General features: G+C 36.0%; 1 protein-coding gene across 1 annotated transcript in view; it reads right to left on the minus strand.

Moving 5' to 3' along the window:
- Nucleotides 1–5,642, minus strand: part of klhl4 (kelch-like family member 4) — a 110,188-nt gene extending 104,546 nt beyond the window's left edge. The window contains exon 1 of the mRNA XM_006632632.3: nt 4,805–5,642. Coding sequence (XP_006632695.1) covers nt 4,805–5,229 — 425 coding nt within the window. The 5' untranslated portion in view covers nt 5,230–5,642. The remainder of the gene's footprint in view (nt 1–4,804) is intronic.
- Nucleotides 5,643–17,521: the final 11,879 nt, after the last annotated feature.

Consider the following 17,521-nt stretch of genomic DNA (forward strand, 5'->3'; position numbering starts at 1 on the left):
TCACAAACACTCAAACACTTAATTCAAAGGTACTATAAAATACAGATCTTTGTGTAGCTTCTTTTTGTTTGTCATTTGGTCTAAACTGCTTTATGACAAACAGACATATGAGGGAATGACACTATACCACACACTCCTGAGTGGTTTTGATGACTGTGTTTATTTTCCTTCTGCAGTGGTACAATTGGCTACATGTCAGGCAACACACCTGAATGAGAGCAGTTTTGAAACACAAAAATTAGTACAGTATTGATACTAATTACAAATCCCATTTGACCTTTCAAGAGCTAAAAGTAAATTAACAAACATACCTCAAACAGAACACTGAAATCAATTACCCTGTGATTAAGACTTAAGCTACAGCAAAAACAAAACAGTAAACACAGTGTTCCTCCAGGACCAGGATTAAAAAATCACTGCTCTCGGACAAGCTTTAGGAACCTCCTTTTAATATATTTTCACATGTAAAACTTTGTAAACACTGTAAGATCCCCTGGATAAGAACATCTGCTAAGCAAATAATTAAATACAGCATTGCTTACATTTAAACTGATATTACATGCTTAAGGAACCATTGAACCCGAAGAAACCAAGGTGCTAAAAACCATTATAGAAAAGCAAGGTGAGACTCAAAGATAAAGAAGTGCAGCAATGGTAGAATAATATGAGGAGTTAGAGTTCAGTTGATTATATGGAGTGACCTTTTTGAGCTGATTGTTATTATGTGCTAAGTTCGGTGAAAGTTATTGATTAAGAAGAAACATAGAAGCTTTTAAACCTCTGGCTCCTGAAGGACACATTCACTCTCTGAAGCATGTGACTTAGCTAGAACAGCACCGGAACACTTAAATTGTCCCTGTGAAGGCAAAGAGCCCCATGACACATTAAAGGAAATTCAGGTCAAGATCCCAATGAATTATTGATACTTAGATCACTACAGACTGTGACAGGTGACCTTAGTACGATTTTTACTAGTTAGTGGATTAGTAAATGGCTCCTAGAACAGAAAGGAGCTGAGAAAGGTCAGAGAGCAATCTCTGAATATTGATGAGGACCTACTAAACCACTGTGCATTGAACCTACAGTACTTGGAGAACTTGTCATTAAGTAAACTCCCTCTGGTTCAGTTTTAATAATAGTCTACTGTTCACAAGATCTAAAGGTCATGGTTCACTTGGTCCTAACTCTATGGCAAACTAAAATTAAAAGTTGGACTCTTTTAAGTAAATAAGTACTGATCAACAAGGCTTCACCAAACAATTTCTAGAAAGCCCACCACAACCTAGAATGAACACATTGACAGACTGCAGGACTAACAGGATTTGCTTTCAAATGCTGACATTTAAAATATGATCTATGTACATCCAAATCCATTGTTTAGAGTTAGATTAGCACCTCCCTAAGCAGTTCATGTAACAGGTTTAGGTGCTGTGCTTACTTTTTGCAGAGGCAAGTAAACTGGTGGGATTCTCAGTTCTCTTCCTCACAAGATTGGATAGGAATGAACCTTGGAGATATCAATTCCATCCTCAAACAACATGACCTAGATAGCCACACTAAAACACCATGTATTTCAAGAAAACAATAATCCAGTTTTGAGCTTCCCTTTCGATGCTACCACTATTTTTGCAATACAAAAAATATTCAAGTGTTTTTGATATTCAGAACTTTTATTAGGGGCTTCTCATAGTCAGTAAATTTTTATTCAAAAGGTTCCTTCACTTTAGACACCCATGTAAGAAGATTTATATTGCAGATGTTGAAAAGGTACCAATGCTGCTTATTTTGTAGCTTTTAGATAATAAAGCTGCAGTGGAATATTTTAAAGCACACTCACTCACCAAAATGGAACACATTGGAACTTTATTATTATTTAGCTTATATATAACTCATTTAAAATTTACACAATCAGTTTTTTAAATAAATGGCTTTACATTTTCAGATTATTCCTACTAAACTGAGAGTAAAAGGTGTGTAACATTTGGAAGGTTGGATCCCGCTACTATGCAAAAAAATCATTTTAAAAAGCTTGGGAATATCAACTTTTGGGACCAACACTAAGGTTACAAGGTGTAACCTTACAAACCCTCACACACAATGTGGAATCAAAGGCAAACAAGGAACATGAATGACAGTCTGTGTGACAGAGAGATAAAAAGTATTATATTTCTAGTTTGTCTGACCATGCATAAATCCAGATGGACTTCACTGGTCATCCACATCTATTTGAAAAGAGGTACCCTTTACTGATACCTATTCCTTTTCAGAATCTTCATCTGAAACACAAAAGCTAGTGAAATAAATCCTGACCACCTGTCAGAATCATCGTCTATTGATTCAATAAACATCATAGACAGGTCGTGAGTTTTACAGAATCATAAAAAAAGCCTGTGAAACAATGGAAATAGCAAATATAAAAGGACTTCCTACTAAAATCACTTGTTGATTATGGAATCAAGGTGTTTGAAACATAGGGATAGGAGTTAAATAACCATGTGTACCACAACAGCTATTTCATAAAAAAACTCTAGTAGATCACTTTAACCACTAACAAACTCAGGGTGTAAAGCTTTCTAGATTTGTATTAATGGAATTGTGTTGTTGTTCCGAGAGATATTGTAAAATATTTTTTAAAATATTCTTCCATGCACAAAAAGCATTTTAAAATAGCTCGGTAATATCACCTTTTGAGACCAACACTAAAGTTATAAGGTCAACCCTCACAGACAATGTAGATTCAAAGGCAAACAGATCATCAATGACAGTCTATGTGACAGAGGGATAAAAAGTATCATAAAAAAGATGGATTAAGTTACAGACCTGTCCTCTGCAGCTCTTGAATTGTTCTATCATACTACTTACATTTCTGCATCATGCGAAAGTTTTATTGATCAAGTATTGATCAAAACACAAAGCTATCTACCAGCAATATTTTTTTGTAATGGAGTCTTTTTTTTCCCTCTGGTGGTTTTATGTTGCTCTGTGTGTAAATCATATATCCATAAAACTCAATGTATTATAACATTTCTTAGTGATTAATAAACTTTTAATTATGGTACACAATGTATGATTATTTTTTATTGCAATAAGATAGATAAACTGATATTTGAGTAACATGATTAGAAGATTTAACTAGATTTTGTCATAGAAAATATACTGTTTGTTTTTTTCTGTTCTTAATAGAAACAAAAAAACTAGCTGAATTTGCAATTTTAGAATGTTTATTGCCATTTAAAAGTTTTGGGGGAAAATACCATTTTTACTTTTGTGCATTTTGCAATAGGAAGTAGATACTAATGTTTTTCAAAAATAAATATTTATTTGGAATAAATATTCCAAAACTCAGCACAAGGATTACAATTACACAGAATTCTAGACATCTAGCTACCTGCTGTAAGTACACATTTTAAAGCATACAAATGTTCTAAAAATATAATCCAAAGCACAATGCAAATGAAAAATGCTAATGAACTGGATGCTATAATTTGAAAATAACGGTAAGCACAACAAACTACATGTAATGAAGAGTTTATTTAATGATTTCTTCTAGAATTAAATCATGTCTTCAAACAACTACAGTATTTCAAAAAGCTGTTATTTTCACTTTATGCAGGTTTTGTCTTTCCTTCAGACACAGTTTACTTCCTGCAGTACAGGATGACGCTATAGAAAACAATAGTACACATTACACAAACTGAGCATTTTCCTGCTTACAGTTTGCTATTCAGATCCCTTTAGAGACCCTAAAGATAAGGAAACAAATTGCAAGCACAATAAACCAACTAGTACTTTATAATTAGCCTCCTCTAATGAGAATGGGGATGAGCCTGATTAATTGGAGCTGTTGCAGATGAACAAATTAACATTCCCTCCTTCATTTGAACTACGTTTCTAAATGTCAGCTGTATAATAAACAATTAATTTAAATGCCTTTTTTGTAGTTCCAGTAGCAAAGAGTTTTCTGCTATACCAGTGTACTTAGTGTCATATTTATAACACAGGGAATATGCACCAAAATCCCTTCTTCACAATGCACATGTGGAATAGATATCTTAGATACCCGAAAATGTGATATGATTAAAGAAACTTAAATTTAAGAAAAAAATATTTTGTGTGTGATAATTGAATACAGAATTAGTTTTTACAGAAAGATAATGCTGACAGCTTTTATGTTTTTCAGCTGTTGGAGTAAGCTACCAAAAGTCAGTAGTTCTACTAAATTATTTTTAGAAGACTGTAATCTGTAATATAGCATTCATGTGATTCTATCTTTTTGACATGTATACAAAGTATGCCTGATACGAAAATATGACAAAGACATCAGATCAGATTATTAGGTTAAGTGAATTAATGCCTTTCTTCTTGATTTGGAAGCTTGGTTATGATGCAATGTAACTGTGTCATTCAATATAACTGCAAAGAAAATAAATCAATTAATTGTACTATATGGCATTAGCATATGCTCTCTAATTTTATTATTTATCATTTAATAAGCTAAAACAACCTTCCCAATAGGAGAAAATACAATTTTGACAGTACACTGCTGCATATCAACATAGATGCTTTATTTCATATTCTTGGACAATATTTAATATAAAGCACACTTAAAACTATGCAACACATATGTAATGGTGCAAAATAGCATTAAAAAATGTAGATTGCACACACTTTATAAAACATCCCTTGTAATTAAACCCCATCAACATCACTTCAGTTTGAGAATACCAGAGAGATAGCAATGCTGCATGGAATCCCATATGGCTTCTTAGGATCTCTAAATTCGCACAAGCCCCTGAAACCATACCTTTCTCTCGCCTCCTCTTCTGAAGGATCCTCAGAGGTTGCCTTTACATCCTCTTTCCCAAGTTTTCCATCTTCTTTCCTGTAATTTTCTGGCGAACCGATTTTGGGCAGTTCATCGTTCACCTGCAAGTGCTCGATGATGTTCTGCTGGTGCCATGACTGATTAGGAGGTCTGGCGTAGACTGGTATGGGTCCTGGAGTTGGTGCCAGAATGCTGTGCACTGGGCTTCCAGTCTTTCGAAGCCCGCTTCTGTCCCGAGAATGACTCTTTAACCTGTTCTGAACTGGTGTGCCCCGGTGCTCAAACCCCTCCTGCTGGATGTAGCTCCCACTGTTTGCCGAACTCTGTGAGGAATGACTAAACCACCTCCAGCGCAGTCTGAGGATCTGTTTCACATCAAACTCTTTCTTCCCCGACACTGACATGTTTTTTTTTTCTGAAGGCAATAAAAAAGGAGTCCAAAAAATAAAAAGAAGGCAAAGAGCCTCTCTCTCTTTTCCTGTTTCTCCTCTCTCTCTGTGCTGTTGGGAAAAGAACAGTCTCTGCTCTTTTGCCTATGCTGCTCTCGAACACAATTCTTCTGCCTCTCGCTCTCAGCTTCTCTCAGAGCTCAGCTAACACACATGCACAGCACACAGAGAAGCCTAAAGGAACAAGCAGTGCTCCTAGAGCTGTGTGCCTGTTTCCACTCTGCGATGATGCTGTGCTGCTTCTAACTGTGGAGGTGGGGGACCGTACTGACAGGATGATGAGGTCAGACCTTAAACAAGTAAATCAGCTTAGCAGAGGAAGGCGGCAACCAACAACCCTCTCCCCTTAGCAGCTGGGTCTTCCATATACTCTCTCCCCCACCTCTCTCTCAGTTCCTCTCTTGCGCACACATACACACATACGCGCATGCATACACGTATCTGTCTGCTTTCACAGATGTCCTAACAGTCGCAGGATTGACAGGATCCCATGGGATGTCGAGGCTGTTTCTCACAATGCAAGATAGCATGCAGAAAAATTATACACCCAATCCCTCCAATACCCTGGGGACCGTGTGACAACCAATGAATTAATAAACTTCAGAGAAGACAAGTATACACTGTCTGACATGTTTCCTTTTCTTTTAATTATCTCATTTAACATCAAGCCCCTTTTCAAAAACATATTGATGATTTTTAGGTCTTAATTGTTTTTTTTCTCCCGTTACAACACATAATCAGCCTCCTAAGTCCTTAAGTAAATGTGTATATACAAAAGATACAAAAGATAGTAAAGCTATCTTTTGTTTCATCACAGCAATTCAACCCTTAACAGTTAATTCAGCCCTTCACAATTACTGAGCATTGTTTCTGTTCAAAATGACAATAAATATATGCCTCAATATCAAACACCTCGTTTTACTTCTAGAATCTGCTTTTGACATGTTAAATGTTTAATTTTCATTGTGTAATGTGAGATAAGCATGTTGGGTTAAATACCTAATCTCATCTGTAAGTCTTGTTATGTTTTAATTACAAATATTTAAAAAAAAAATTGGCTAAATGAAAGGCCACATTTTAAATTGTGTCTATTTCATGCAAATAGGAAGTATATACAGTAGGTATCAGAGGGCTAATTTGGTACACAGCCTTTGATATGATCATGGTATTCAATATTCGATTTTTCTCTCATACCTCACAACCAGAATAAGAAGCAAAAAACTTCCAAATATTTATTTTCATTATGTCATGTAGATGAACAAAGGAAGATACCAATTTGTTTTATCAAAAACGTGTAGAATTATGTTAAAATTCTTTTCAGAATTTCTGAAGTTTATAAGAAATACCTGTAGCATTGAAATATATTTCACTATGATCAGCAAATTACTCATCCTAAATTTCTTTTGAGAGATGCAAGGGTGAAAGACAACTTTTGATAAAAGGCTTTTGGGCTGTATTCATGGAAGGGTATAAGCTTTCATGTTACATGAATCTGTGACAAATGTGAGCAAAGGCAAGGGGCAAAAATGAAGTGAAAGTCATCAAGGACAGTTCAATAAAGGCAACATGTGACATGGGTGAAGGAAACACAAGACCATTAAAAATTACTGACAAGCTGCTGATCATATCAAGTCGTATGGATGATCTATGCTGAAAGTTGCTCATAGCCCTTTCCATCTAAGCAAGCAGCTGCATAAATAAGGCTTGTTTTTCACACTTTGTGACTGGTTTGTATTAATGCCTTGCCTAAAGACAGGTTTATGCAAGGTCTGTAGATATGGCATGCTAATTTGGGGAAAATGTATGATGTGATCCAAATCAGCAGGCTCATTGATATTCTTCAGTGGCTAAAGTTACAGTACAGAGGCAGAAGCTGCACAGTGGGATAGTGTCAGAGCAAGTGATTATTCAGATAAGACTGTACTCTTTTGCAAAGAGCAATACCTGCAAAGAGATAAGACACCAGGCAGGGAATTGTGCTCTGCCGGAATCAGAATTACTAGTGAGAAAAGAATCCAATACACCTGGGGTGTGTGTGTCTTGTGGCTGTCAGCTATATGGAGCGTAAAGCTTCTCAAATATATTTATCAAGCAACAGTCTACAATGGAAATTGAGAAAAAGGAGTACATGAAAAGATAAAGAACACAAGACCAGCGGTTCAGTCTGCTGAATTAAAAGCTGCATAAGAAGGTAATGTTCCTTCCCTTTCTAGAGGTGTTCTGGGTTTTTGCACATTTTATACCCATAGGAAGACAGTTCTGTCTGAAATAACTTGATTTCATGCATAGCTACAGTATGAGGGGACACCCGTTTTTATCTGACTTAATCATCTGACTACATTTTTATGTTAAATCGTGTACTATATTGTCCTTAATCACTCAACATTTCTTTTCATTGACTGTGAAATATCACCAGAATTTTACAATGAATCACAGGCAGTTACAGTTTATGTGCAGTAGTTGCCTAAGGTTTTATGCCATGCAATCTATCAGCTTGTAGCATTTCCTACTTCGTCAATTTGAATCTGAAGAATTACACACACACCTAAATATTTAGTTATTGCAGCACAAGGACCAGCTAGAGAACCGTAATATTGATTTTTTTATTTGTTTAGTCTGAAGATAGTGTTGTTAGTTAAATGTCAATGACATGATAATCAAAACCATTTAAAATATCATTGTAAAAGAGGAATGTATTCAAAAGCTACCAGATTCTCAGTGGAGATATGTATGGAGTACATACTTACATGCAACCATGAGTAAAGAATGAGCAAAGTAAAATATAAAATTATTTTGTAGAAATATACTGTGACATGCTAGCCCCTTAGAACAGTTCCAAGGATATTCATAGCACCTATAGTAATTAATTCTTTGCTGGGCACCTCTTTTGGTCTTTTTTGGAAATATCTGCAGTAGCTACACATGTTATTCAAATCTGGCTTGAATGAGCCTATATTCCCCTCCAGCAATACAATGGGGTTAGATGTGGGATGGAGGGCCTTCAAATCAGAGTGTCCTCTATTAGTATTCCACCCATGCACAAAGTAACCAATTACTGTCTTTCCCAGTGGTAGACCTTTTGCGATGCAAAGTTCAGTCCTTATACTACCTTCATCTTCAGTGTTAAAATACAATATGAAAAAATAATGAGTTCTGGATACTTGATCCTCCAAACTCAGTAAGCTCAGCTCTATGTGATAATTTGTATAGATTCTACCAAACAATTGATACAAGTTGGACATAAATGCAAAGGGCTCACAACTAAATTTACAAGAAAACAGATGTGGTATCACAAAGGCATATTGTGTTATTTTGATTTATTTAATCATTAATAATGCTGTGGTAATTAGTTAACTTATGAGATCTCATAGATGGTGTACAGTACGTTGAGATGCTGTCACGACCACCAGGCAGTCAAGACCAACTCGTAAGCGAGCTAATCAGCCCCAGCAGCGGGTGATTATTAACAAACGCCGCCGCACGAGTTAAACCACCTGCGCACACTCACCGTGCGGTGCGCATAGCTACAGTGCCTTGCGAAAGTATTCGGCCCCCTTGAACTTTTCAACCTTTTGCCACATTTCAGGCTTCAAACATAAAGATATAAATTTTTTATTTTATGTGAAGAATCACCAACAAGTGGGACACAATTGTGAAGTGGAACGAAATCTATTGGATTTTTGAAACTTTTTTAACTAATAAAAAAATGAAAAGTGGGGCGTGCAAAATTATTCGGCCCCTTTACTTTCAGTGCAGCAAACTCACTCCAGAAGTTCAGCGAGGATCTCTGAATGATCCAATGTTGTCCTAAATGACTGATGGTGATAAATAGAATCCACCTGTGTGTAATCAAGTCTCTGTATAAATGCACCTGCTCTGTGATAGTCTCAAGGTTCTGTTGAAAGCGCAGAGAGCATCATGAAGACCAAGGAACACACCAGGCAGGTCCGTAATACTGTTGTGGAGAAGTTTAAAGCCGGATTTGGATACAAAAAGATTTCCCAAGCTTCAAACATCCCAAGGAGCACTGTTCAAGCGATCATCTTGAAATGGAAGGAGTATCAGACCACTGCAAATCTACCAAGACCTGGCCGTCCCTCTAAACTTTCAGCTCAGACAAGGAGAAGACTGATCAGAGATGCAGCCAAGAGGCCCATGATCAGTCTGGATGAACTGCAGAGAACTACAGCTGAGGTGGGAGAGTCTGTCCATAGGACAACAATCAGTCTTACACTGCACAAATCTGGCCTTTATGGAAGAGTGGCAAGAAGAAAGCCATTTCTCAAAGATATCCATAAAAAGTCTCGTCTAAAGTTTGCCACAAGCCACCTGGGAGACACCCCAAACATGTGGAAGAAGGTGCTCTGGTCAGATGAAACCAAAATCGAACTTTTTGGCCACAATGCAAAACGATATGTTTGGCGTAAAAGCAACACAGCTCATCACCCTCAACACACCATCCCCACTGTCAAACATGGTGGTGGCAGCATCATGGTTTGGGCCTGCTTTTCTTCAGCAGGGACAGGGAAGATGGTTAAAATTGAGGGGAAGATGGATGCAGCCAAATACAGGACCATTCTGGATGAAAACCTGTTGGAGTCTGCAAAAGACCTGAAACTGGGACGGAGATTTATCTTCCAACAAGACAATGATCCCAAACATACAGCAAAATCTACAAAGGAATGGTTCACAAATAAACGTATCCAGGTGTTTGAATGGCCAAGTCAAAGTCCAGACCTGAATCCAATCGAGAATCTGTGGAAAGAGCTGAAAACTGCTGTTCACAAACGGTCTCCATCCAACCTCACTGAGCTCGAGCTGTTTTGCAAGGAAGAATGGGCAAGAATTTCAGTCTCTCGATGTGCAAAACTGATAGAGACATACCCCAAGCGACTTGCAGCTGTAATCGCAGCAAAAGGTGGCTCTACAAAGTATTAACGCAAGGGGGCCGAATAATTTTGCACGCCCCACTTTTCATTTTTTTATTAGTTAAAAAAGTTTCAAAAATCCAATAGATTTCGTTCCACTTCACAATTGTGTCCCACTTGTTGGTGATTCTTCACATAAAATAAAAAAATTATATCTTTATGTTTGAAGCCTGAAATGTGGCAAAAGGTTGAAAAGTTCAAGGGGGCCGAATACTTTCGCAAGGCACTGTATTTATACCATCTTCACCTGCTTCCCGCTGCTCGGTATTGAGTCTACTCCTTGGGAGCTCTACCTGGCGGTTTTCCCCGTACCTCGTTTATTCTGGATTTTGGATTCCCCTTCTGCCTTTTCGACTTTGCACCTCGCCTCTCGCCTCGGACTGTTTGCTACCAGAGATCTTCTTGGATTACGATTTGCCTTTCGTCTTTTGACTACGACCTTGCCTCTCATTTTGGTTTGTTCGCCTGCCTCATCTATTACCCGTGCCTGCGTCTGCACAGGATCCTTGTATCTTCCCACCAGGGATTCCCAACAGCCACAAACTTCTTATCAATCATGATAATGTATATTATGTATGCAGGAAATACAAGCTGTTTTCAAAAATGTTAAATGTTTATAACAATAATATATGGACTGGTTGTAACACTAGTCTATTATCATTTTGCCTCAATATTTATTGTTCTCCACCAAAACTTTCAATATGGTGCAGTCTCCAGTATAAAACATGTCATTACTGATATTAAGGTCAGTATTTTTTCTGTTTTGTCAAGACAAAAAAATATATATAATTCAAAGCCAGAAGTACAATAATTGACTTTAAATATATATACAGTATATCCATCCATTGTATCTAGTATGTGAGCCAGAGCCAATCAAATATGATTATTTTTATCAATAAATGAATTCTCTAGTAACATGTTGGAGCTTTTCTGTCACTGAGCAAACAATTAATTCCTGTGTTCTTCCATCAGTTACATAGTCATCTCTCAAAATTGTATTTCTGAGAGCATTTATAGTTTTGAAAAAGTTTTCATCATTGTTGGATACTGTAGGTTTCTATCGAGTGTCAGTCAGCGAGGTAGCAGGTGGGGCACTGGAGCATACATAATTGTAAAACCCAAATCTCCCTTTTAAAGACTCAGAAGATGGAAGAAAATGCAATGAAAATAAAAAATAAATAAAAAATAGATGTATTTTCACTGTATTTCATTAATGAGGCCTTTTCCTAAATATGTTTCTGGTATCAAAAATATAACCTAATATAATAAAATATGCAGTACTAAAGCCTTATTACATTTTTCTTAAATATAATTGTGTATCTGATTAATACTCTATTGCTTAAAAATGCATAATGGAGGAAATTAGAATTCTACAGTGTGAATTCCAGGGAACTTTCTTGATACTGTAGATATAAACTTTCTGTTCCTCACTGAAGACTGATCAGAATTTCCATGGAAAGTAGCCCTTCAAGACTGTATTTGGCCGGACATCATGAATAAAAGCAGAACATGGAAAACAACTTGTGAAACAATGCAATTAGGAAATAATCATTTTTAAACACAAGTGAACTCAATTATCTTCTATGAAAAGTCAACAGTGACCATTGGTTAACATAAATATCTAGAGTTGTGTCGTATTTCTAGCTGGTGCAATATTGGTTCAAACTTAATACAGTTAAGAAATATTGTAAGATAGCCACATCTTACATTATTAACATAAGACGTAATGATAACATTATCAACACAACAGAACACATATTACTTTTTCTAAAAAAAAAAGCTATTTTAAATGCTTTCTCAATCCTAATAGTAATTCTATTGGTATGTCCATCGTCCAAATATGTATGTTTTCTGTATGTAATGTTTTAAAAAATCTAACATTGATTTTGAATGAATAGTTTGCAACCTCATTTTAGTTTTTCATTCGCACATTACATTGTTCGAGATGCATGGTTTCATTCAGAAAAAAATATTTCTGCTTTCCTTGATTAATTAGATGTAGAATGAAACAATTTCTCTTGTGGTACATGCTTGTACTAAGGTTCACTGAGGAGTACTGTACACTGCTGGCTTTACTGAAATAAACAGATAAGAAGGGCTCAAATCTTTTTTGCTATGGACGTAATGCACTAGGGAATACAGGACTAAAACCTTAAGCAGTGTTTGACTTGCACAGAAACGGGCTGTCTTGATATTTGTCATGCATACTGAGAGGCATTAAAATGCAAGAAGTTGGTATTGAAACCAATAGGATTTGTCACGTTTTAATGCCTCTCAGTGTATCAGCTGTAATGTTTAAACAGCTTGTTAGAAAATGATAACCATTAAGCAGATTGGAGTGCCAACAGTGAAGAGAAAGCTTTGTATGCTGTTATTGTCTGTAGGTCATCTACAGTACCTAACTGCTGTATGTTTTTTTTAAAATACAGTTTTGTAAAGATATTTTGACTTCCTGACCACAGATGCTTATTAATCTGTCCCTGAAGCAAACCGTCCATATCCTGCCTCTCCTGCTGTGAGGAGGTGGATGACTTGAGCTCTACACACTACACAAGTGTCAATTTGCAGTTTAATCTTGGAAGGAAAAGCTAAAGGAAGAAAGACTGCCAACTGCACTGGTTTTGGAGAAAATAAAAAAGAAACCATATGTTTTGTTGCCATTACCAAATGGAATTAGCAAGAATCTGACAGAGATACAGGCAAAAACACTCATCATAATTAAGCTGTGTGAGCTCTTCCACAAATACCTAAATGATTAAAAAGTATCAGTATCCTTATGTTGTATCTTTTTGTTTTTTTTACTAATACTTATTTCAATTTACAAACCCAATCAATTATAAATAGATTTTAAATGTAATGTAATGTAAAATGGTTTGATTATACAATACTGTATATCAGTTTAATAAAAGACACTGAAAAAGGTGTGATGAGTAGTGCTGCAGCTTCATACTGTAGCTTTGCAGTCTTCAGGTTTTGGGTTCTATTGTGGACTGCAACTTCTTTACTTCGGAATTGCATGTTCTCTCTAGGTTCATATTTGGTTTTCATTGGACATTCTACATTTTCTATGTCTCCATGACTCTGTAATGATCTCACATCGTTGACACCTAAGCTTCTAGCATAAGCATTGGATTTTGATAATCTTCTCCAGTGGTAGAAAGTAGCTTTCTAGCACTGGGTGGATGGACATGGTTAAGCAAAACAATAATTGAATATGAACAAGCAAATTTGCTTTACTTTCAAATCATATAAAGGTCCTTCACATCTGTACTACAGTACTACATGGAGTAATTAAGTCCTGACTCAATTTCTGTCAAGATTTCTGAGTTATATTTGTTGTCATATGGATTCTGGGATGGCTCAATCTGTTAAGGTGCCTGCTTGCCTGCTCACAGGAGCTTTATGGTCCTGGTAACATACCTGTAGGTTCCGGTCATGCATTGTGTGATTGAACTTCCCAAGCAGTGATATATAGAGGAACTGGTTGAATGTTGCGAGGGGTGAAGAGGTGCTAATTAGACAAGGATGGCATGACCCCCTGGAGGCTTTCCTAATGCTTGCAGGCTTACAGTGATGTCAGAGAGGAAGGTGCCCCTCTTTCAGTTGGCCAAAAACCTTCAGTTCAGAAATGCTTGTAATGTGTTAAAAGATGATTAATGTTTTGTGGGTTAAAGTGTCTGCCTATACTTGTCTCTAATAATAATAATATAATTCTATCTTGTGTCTGATTTTAAGGTTCAAAGCCATGTACTGAGACATGAAAAACACAATTAGTAATAAAAAATAGTGAATAACAAAAATAATTGGTGATTATAGGTAAGCTGCCTCACAGTGCTGGATCCCTGGGATCTATGTTGGACCTGGGGTTCTGCCTACATAGACTGTGAAATTGGCCCTGGTTTGAGTATGTGCATGTTTGTGTCTATGTATGTTTTGTGATGAATAGGCATTCCATCCAGGGTGTATCCTGACTGGCACCGGCTCCTCAGCGACCCAATATTGGATAAAGCAGTTAGAAAATGGATGGATGGATTTTAAATTTAAAACGTAATTGTTGTTTTACATCACCTTGCAGTAAAGAATGGATGTTTGACAATGGTCGTAATTTACAGTAAGACTGCAAAACTGGAAACAGAGCTTTATGAAAGCTGCCAGGGCATCCATGTGATTGTAAAATCTGCAAGAAAAATCTGAGGCTGTGATGTCCCTCAAGTAATTCCAACCCTCTTACTTGTGAAAATGCATATTGACCAGGGATGCTTCCAAATACTCTATGTTAAATAGACTTTGCATCATCAAGATACTAGGAAAACTATGATATCATCCAGAGTGAACAATGTACAAATAGAAACTGTTAAATGAAGTGTGAAATGATAACAAATGACAATTACATTTGAGACTGAGATTTCTAGAGGACATAATAATGGTTTTAACTTGGTTTTAAATGATACACTTGCCAAGGACTGTGATTTTTAAATGATCTTAAAGGAAATTCAATTGAATTTAACAGTTTCACAAGAAGAAAGAGGGAGTTGGTTGCCTCTTAACAGTAATATTGCACAATCATTTGGATTTCAACCACTAACATTTAAATCAAATTGTTAAATGCCTGAGCAGCACAAGCCAAACAAACATTAAACTTACTCAACGACTTGTCTTTTATGAGGGGATTTTAACATTCTTCGGAATCTAGGAAAATTATGTTACCCTAAACTCATAAAGTTAGAGCCTCAGCACTTTGGGCATTCTTGTCATGACACCACTGGTCTCTTTTGCAAACCCTTTATCTAATTAAAGAGTAAAAAATAGAGGATGTGTAAGAGGATTCAAATTGTATTGCTTGATCCAAAAAGGTGCATTGGCACTTCTTTCTAAAATAGAAACACAATCAAATCTGAAGCATCTCTCTCTAACAATAGGCTTTCCTACAGCCAGTGCAGGGAGCCTGTAAAAGCAAATGTATTTACTCTTACATGGCAGTTTAGTTGTCGGGAGTTTCCTTTAATTAATGAAACCATAAAGCACCACAGTAAAGGGAATAAAAATAGACCCAGTGGAACAGTATTTCATAGCAATCTCATTAAACTGTTTGTCTTTGAAAAAAAATATCACTACAGTCATTAAGCTAGTTATACAGTATATACTGTAGTATGCACTTTACCTATAATGTTAAATATGAAAAACTCTGAAAAATAACAAGAACAAATGCTTTGTTTTCAGATCCTTGTGAAACTGAAACCATGAGAGATTCAGCTATGGAATATTTCATGGAGTCATCGTTTTGAATACTAGTTACCAGCAAAGACTGCCCATTGATCCATCTCTTACAAAAAAAATCTACTGCTTATTGTTTCCTCCAATGCACTTTTCACTCAGACGTTTCTGTAAAAACTTACAAATGTATGAAATTTTGTAAAATCATGGCAGTAAAAGTGGCAGAGTTTGAGCATTTATAGAAAGACAAATAATACAAATTCATGAACATCAAATCATATATAATCTCTTGTAATTCTTGTATTCTATCCATTAGCAATATGGAATTTGTATGAGTGAACAATGTGTTTGCGGTATGTTGTCTTTTAAATCTCACTAACATATTGGAAGTAATTTACACAAACATAATTATATATGCAAAGAACTGGAAAATATACCAATCCTACTGTATATAGTAACTATGATGCAAAACAGAGGGAATTCTGCATTGTAATGACTGCTACAGTGGCATTGTTTTCTGTTCTCCTGAATACATAATTGCAGATGATGCTCTTAGTCTCCTCCTCTTCAGCAGAATATTCTACTAATATACACTTTACTGTTGCTGAATTGCATTCAAGTGAGTTGAACATTTGAGTCTACATTGAGCCATCACACAAAAATTCCAAGAGAAGTGGACTGTTTAGCTGCTGAGGCCTCCAAGCATTCCAAAGCAGAAAGTTTGAAAATTACAAAATATGGGAATACTTCTCAAAAATCTTCATATTTAGTGCTGAATTTCAGTAAATTCCCCCTTTTCCCCTTTCCAGCACAATTCTTTTGATTTTCTTTCAGAGCGGAACCCAATAATATATTATTATATTTAATTTTAGCAATCTGGAAGAGCATTCCTTTTCCCTATTGTTGACAGACAGTGTTAGTTGATTATCCAGTAACCCTTTTAAAGTTATAAAAATATTTCTAGACACTTTCTAAAATAGAACAGCTTTTTATAGAAAACAGCATACTATCTCAATGTAAGCATTTCTTGAAATCCATGATGATAATTTAATGTCTGTAGTCTGTTTGGCAACCTGTGATACATCAATAAAGACTTCAAAGATAGCACAAAATGCATTGCATTCCTGAATAAGTAACACAACATTTTAAGATTGAATTTAGCAAATAATTTGGTTAATCTGTCATTTCTAACAATTTTTATGTTTGAAGTCACATTTTAACTAAATTAATAGTTTCTATTTTCTTAACTTCAGCATTACTTCTTGCTATAAAGAAGACCTTAAACAGCTTAAACACAGCATAAGTGTATTTTTTTTTTTTGCAATAGCAGTTTCTGCTTTGATTACACATTGTTGTTCATCTGCTTTATAGTGCATTATATTTTAAAAAATCTTTCACTCTGGATTCTCCATCCAGCTCTCTGTTCCTCAAGCAGCAAATCTATAGATGCTCAGATAACTAGGCCTGGACCCGAAAAAGCAGACTTCATTTTTGTGAAAGAACAGTTCTTCAGTTCCTCTCTTTTGTGCAGAATGAAATAATCTGTTCAAGTTAACAGCATGATATCATCAATGATTTAACACACAGTGTTTATAAATTGTGCTTTGAACACCTTTTGCATCCTTTAGACCAAGGGTCTCCAACTGCATGTATTTTTATCCAGCCCGAGAACAGAGGATAGTGCCACCACTGCATCCTTACGCACAAGTGGTAAAGAAGTCAAATAACCTTTACCTCAGGTTCACTTGTTTGTTTCTTGCATTGTTTGTTTATTTTTTTTACATTTAAATGTCAGGAGCTAAGAGGAGAAAAGTTGACGAAGAATGCAATGGTTTTAATGAGAAGCGGACTGAAAACTATTTCGTGATTGAAAGCAATAACAAAGCATTGTGCTTAATATGCAGATAAACCATTGCTGTTCTCAACGAGGATATTATCCGAAGGCATTTCGATACACAGCACAGAAGTACTCAGACTTGACTGGCAAAATGCGTTCAGATAAAACAGAAATGTTGAAAGAAAACTACATTTATCAGTGTGAAATATTCACAAAACAATCACAACAATCAGAATCCATTGTAAGGGCGAGTTTCAATGTCAGGGAA

This window comes from Lepisosteus oculatus, chromosome 8 (assembly GCF_040954835.1).
Source record: "Lepisosteus oculatus isolate fLepOcu1 chromosome 8, fLepOcu1.hap2, whole genome shotgun sequence".
In the NCBI taxonomy this organism is placed as follows: Eukaryota; Metazoa; Chordata; class Actinopteri; order Semionotiformes; family Lepisosteidae; genus Lepisosteus; species Lepisosteus oculatus.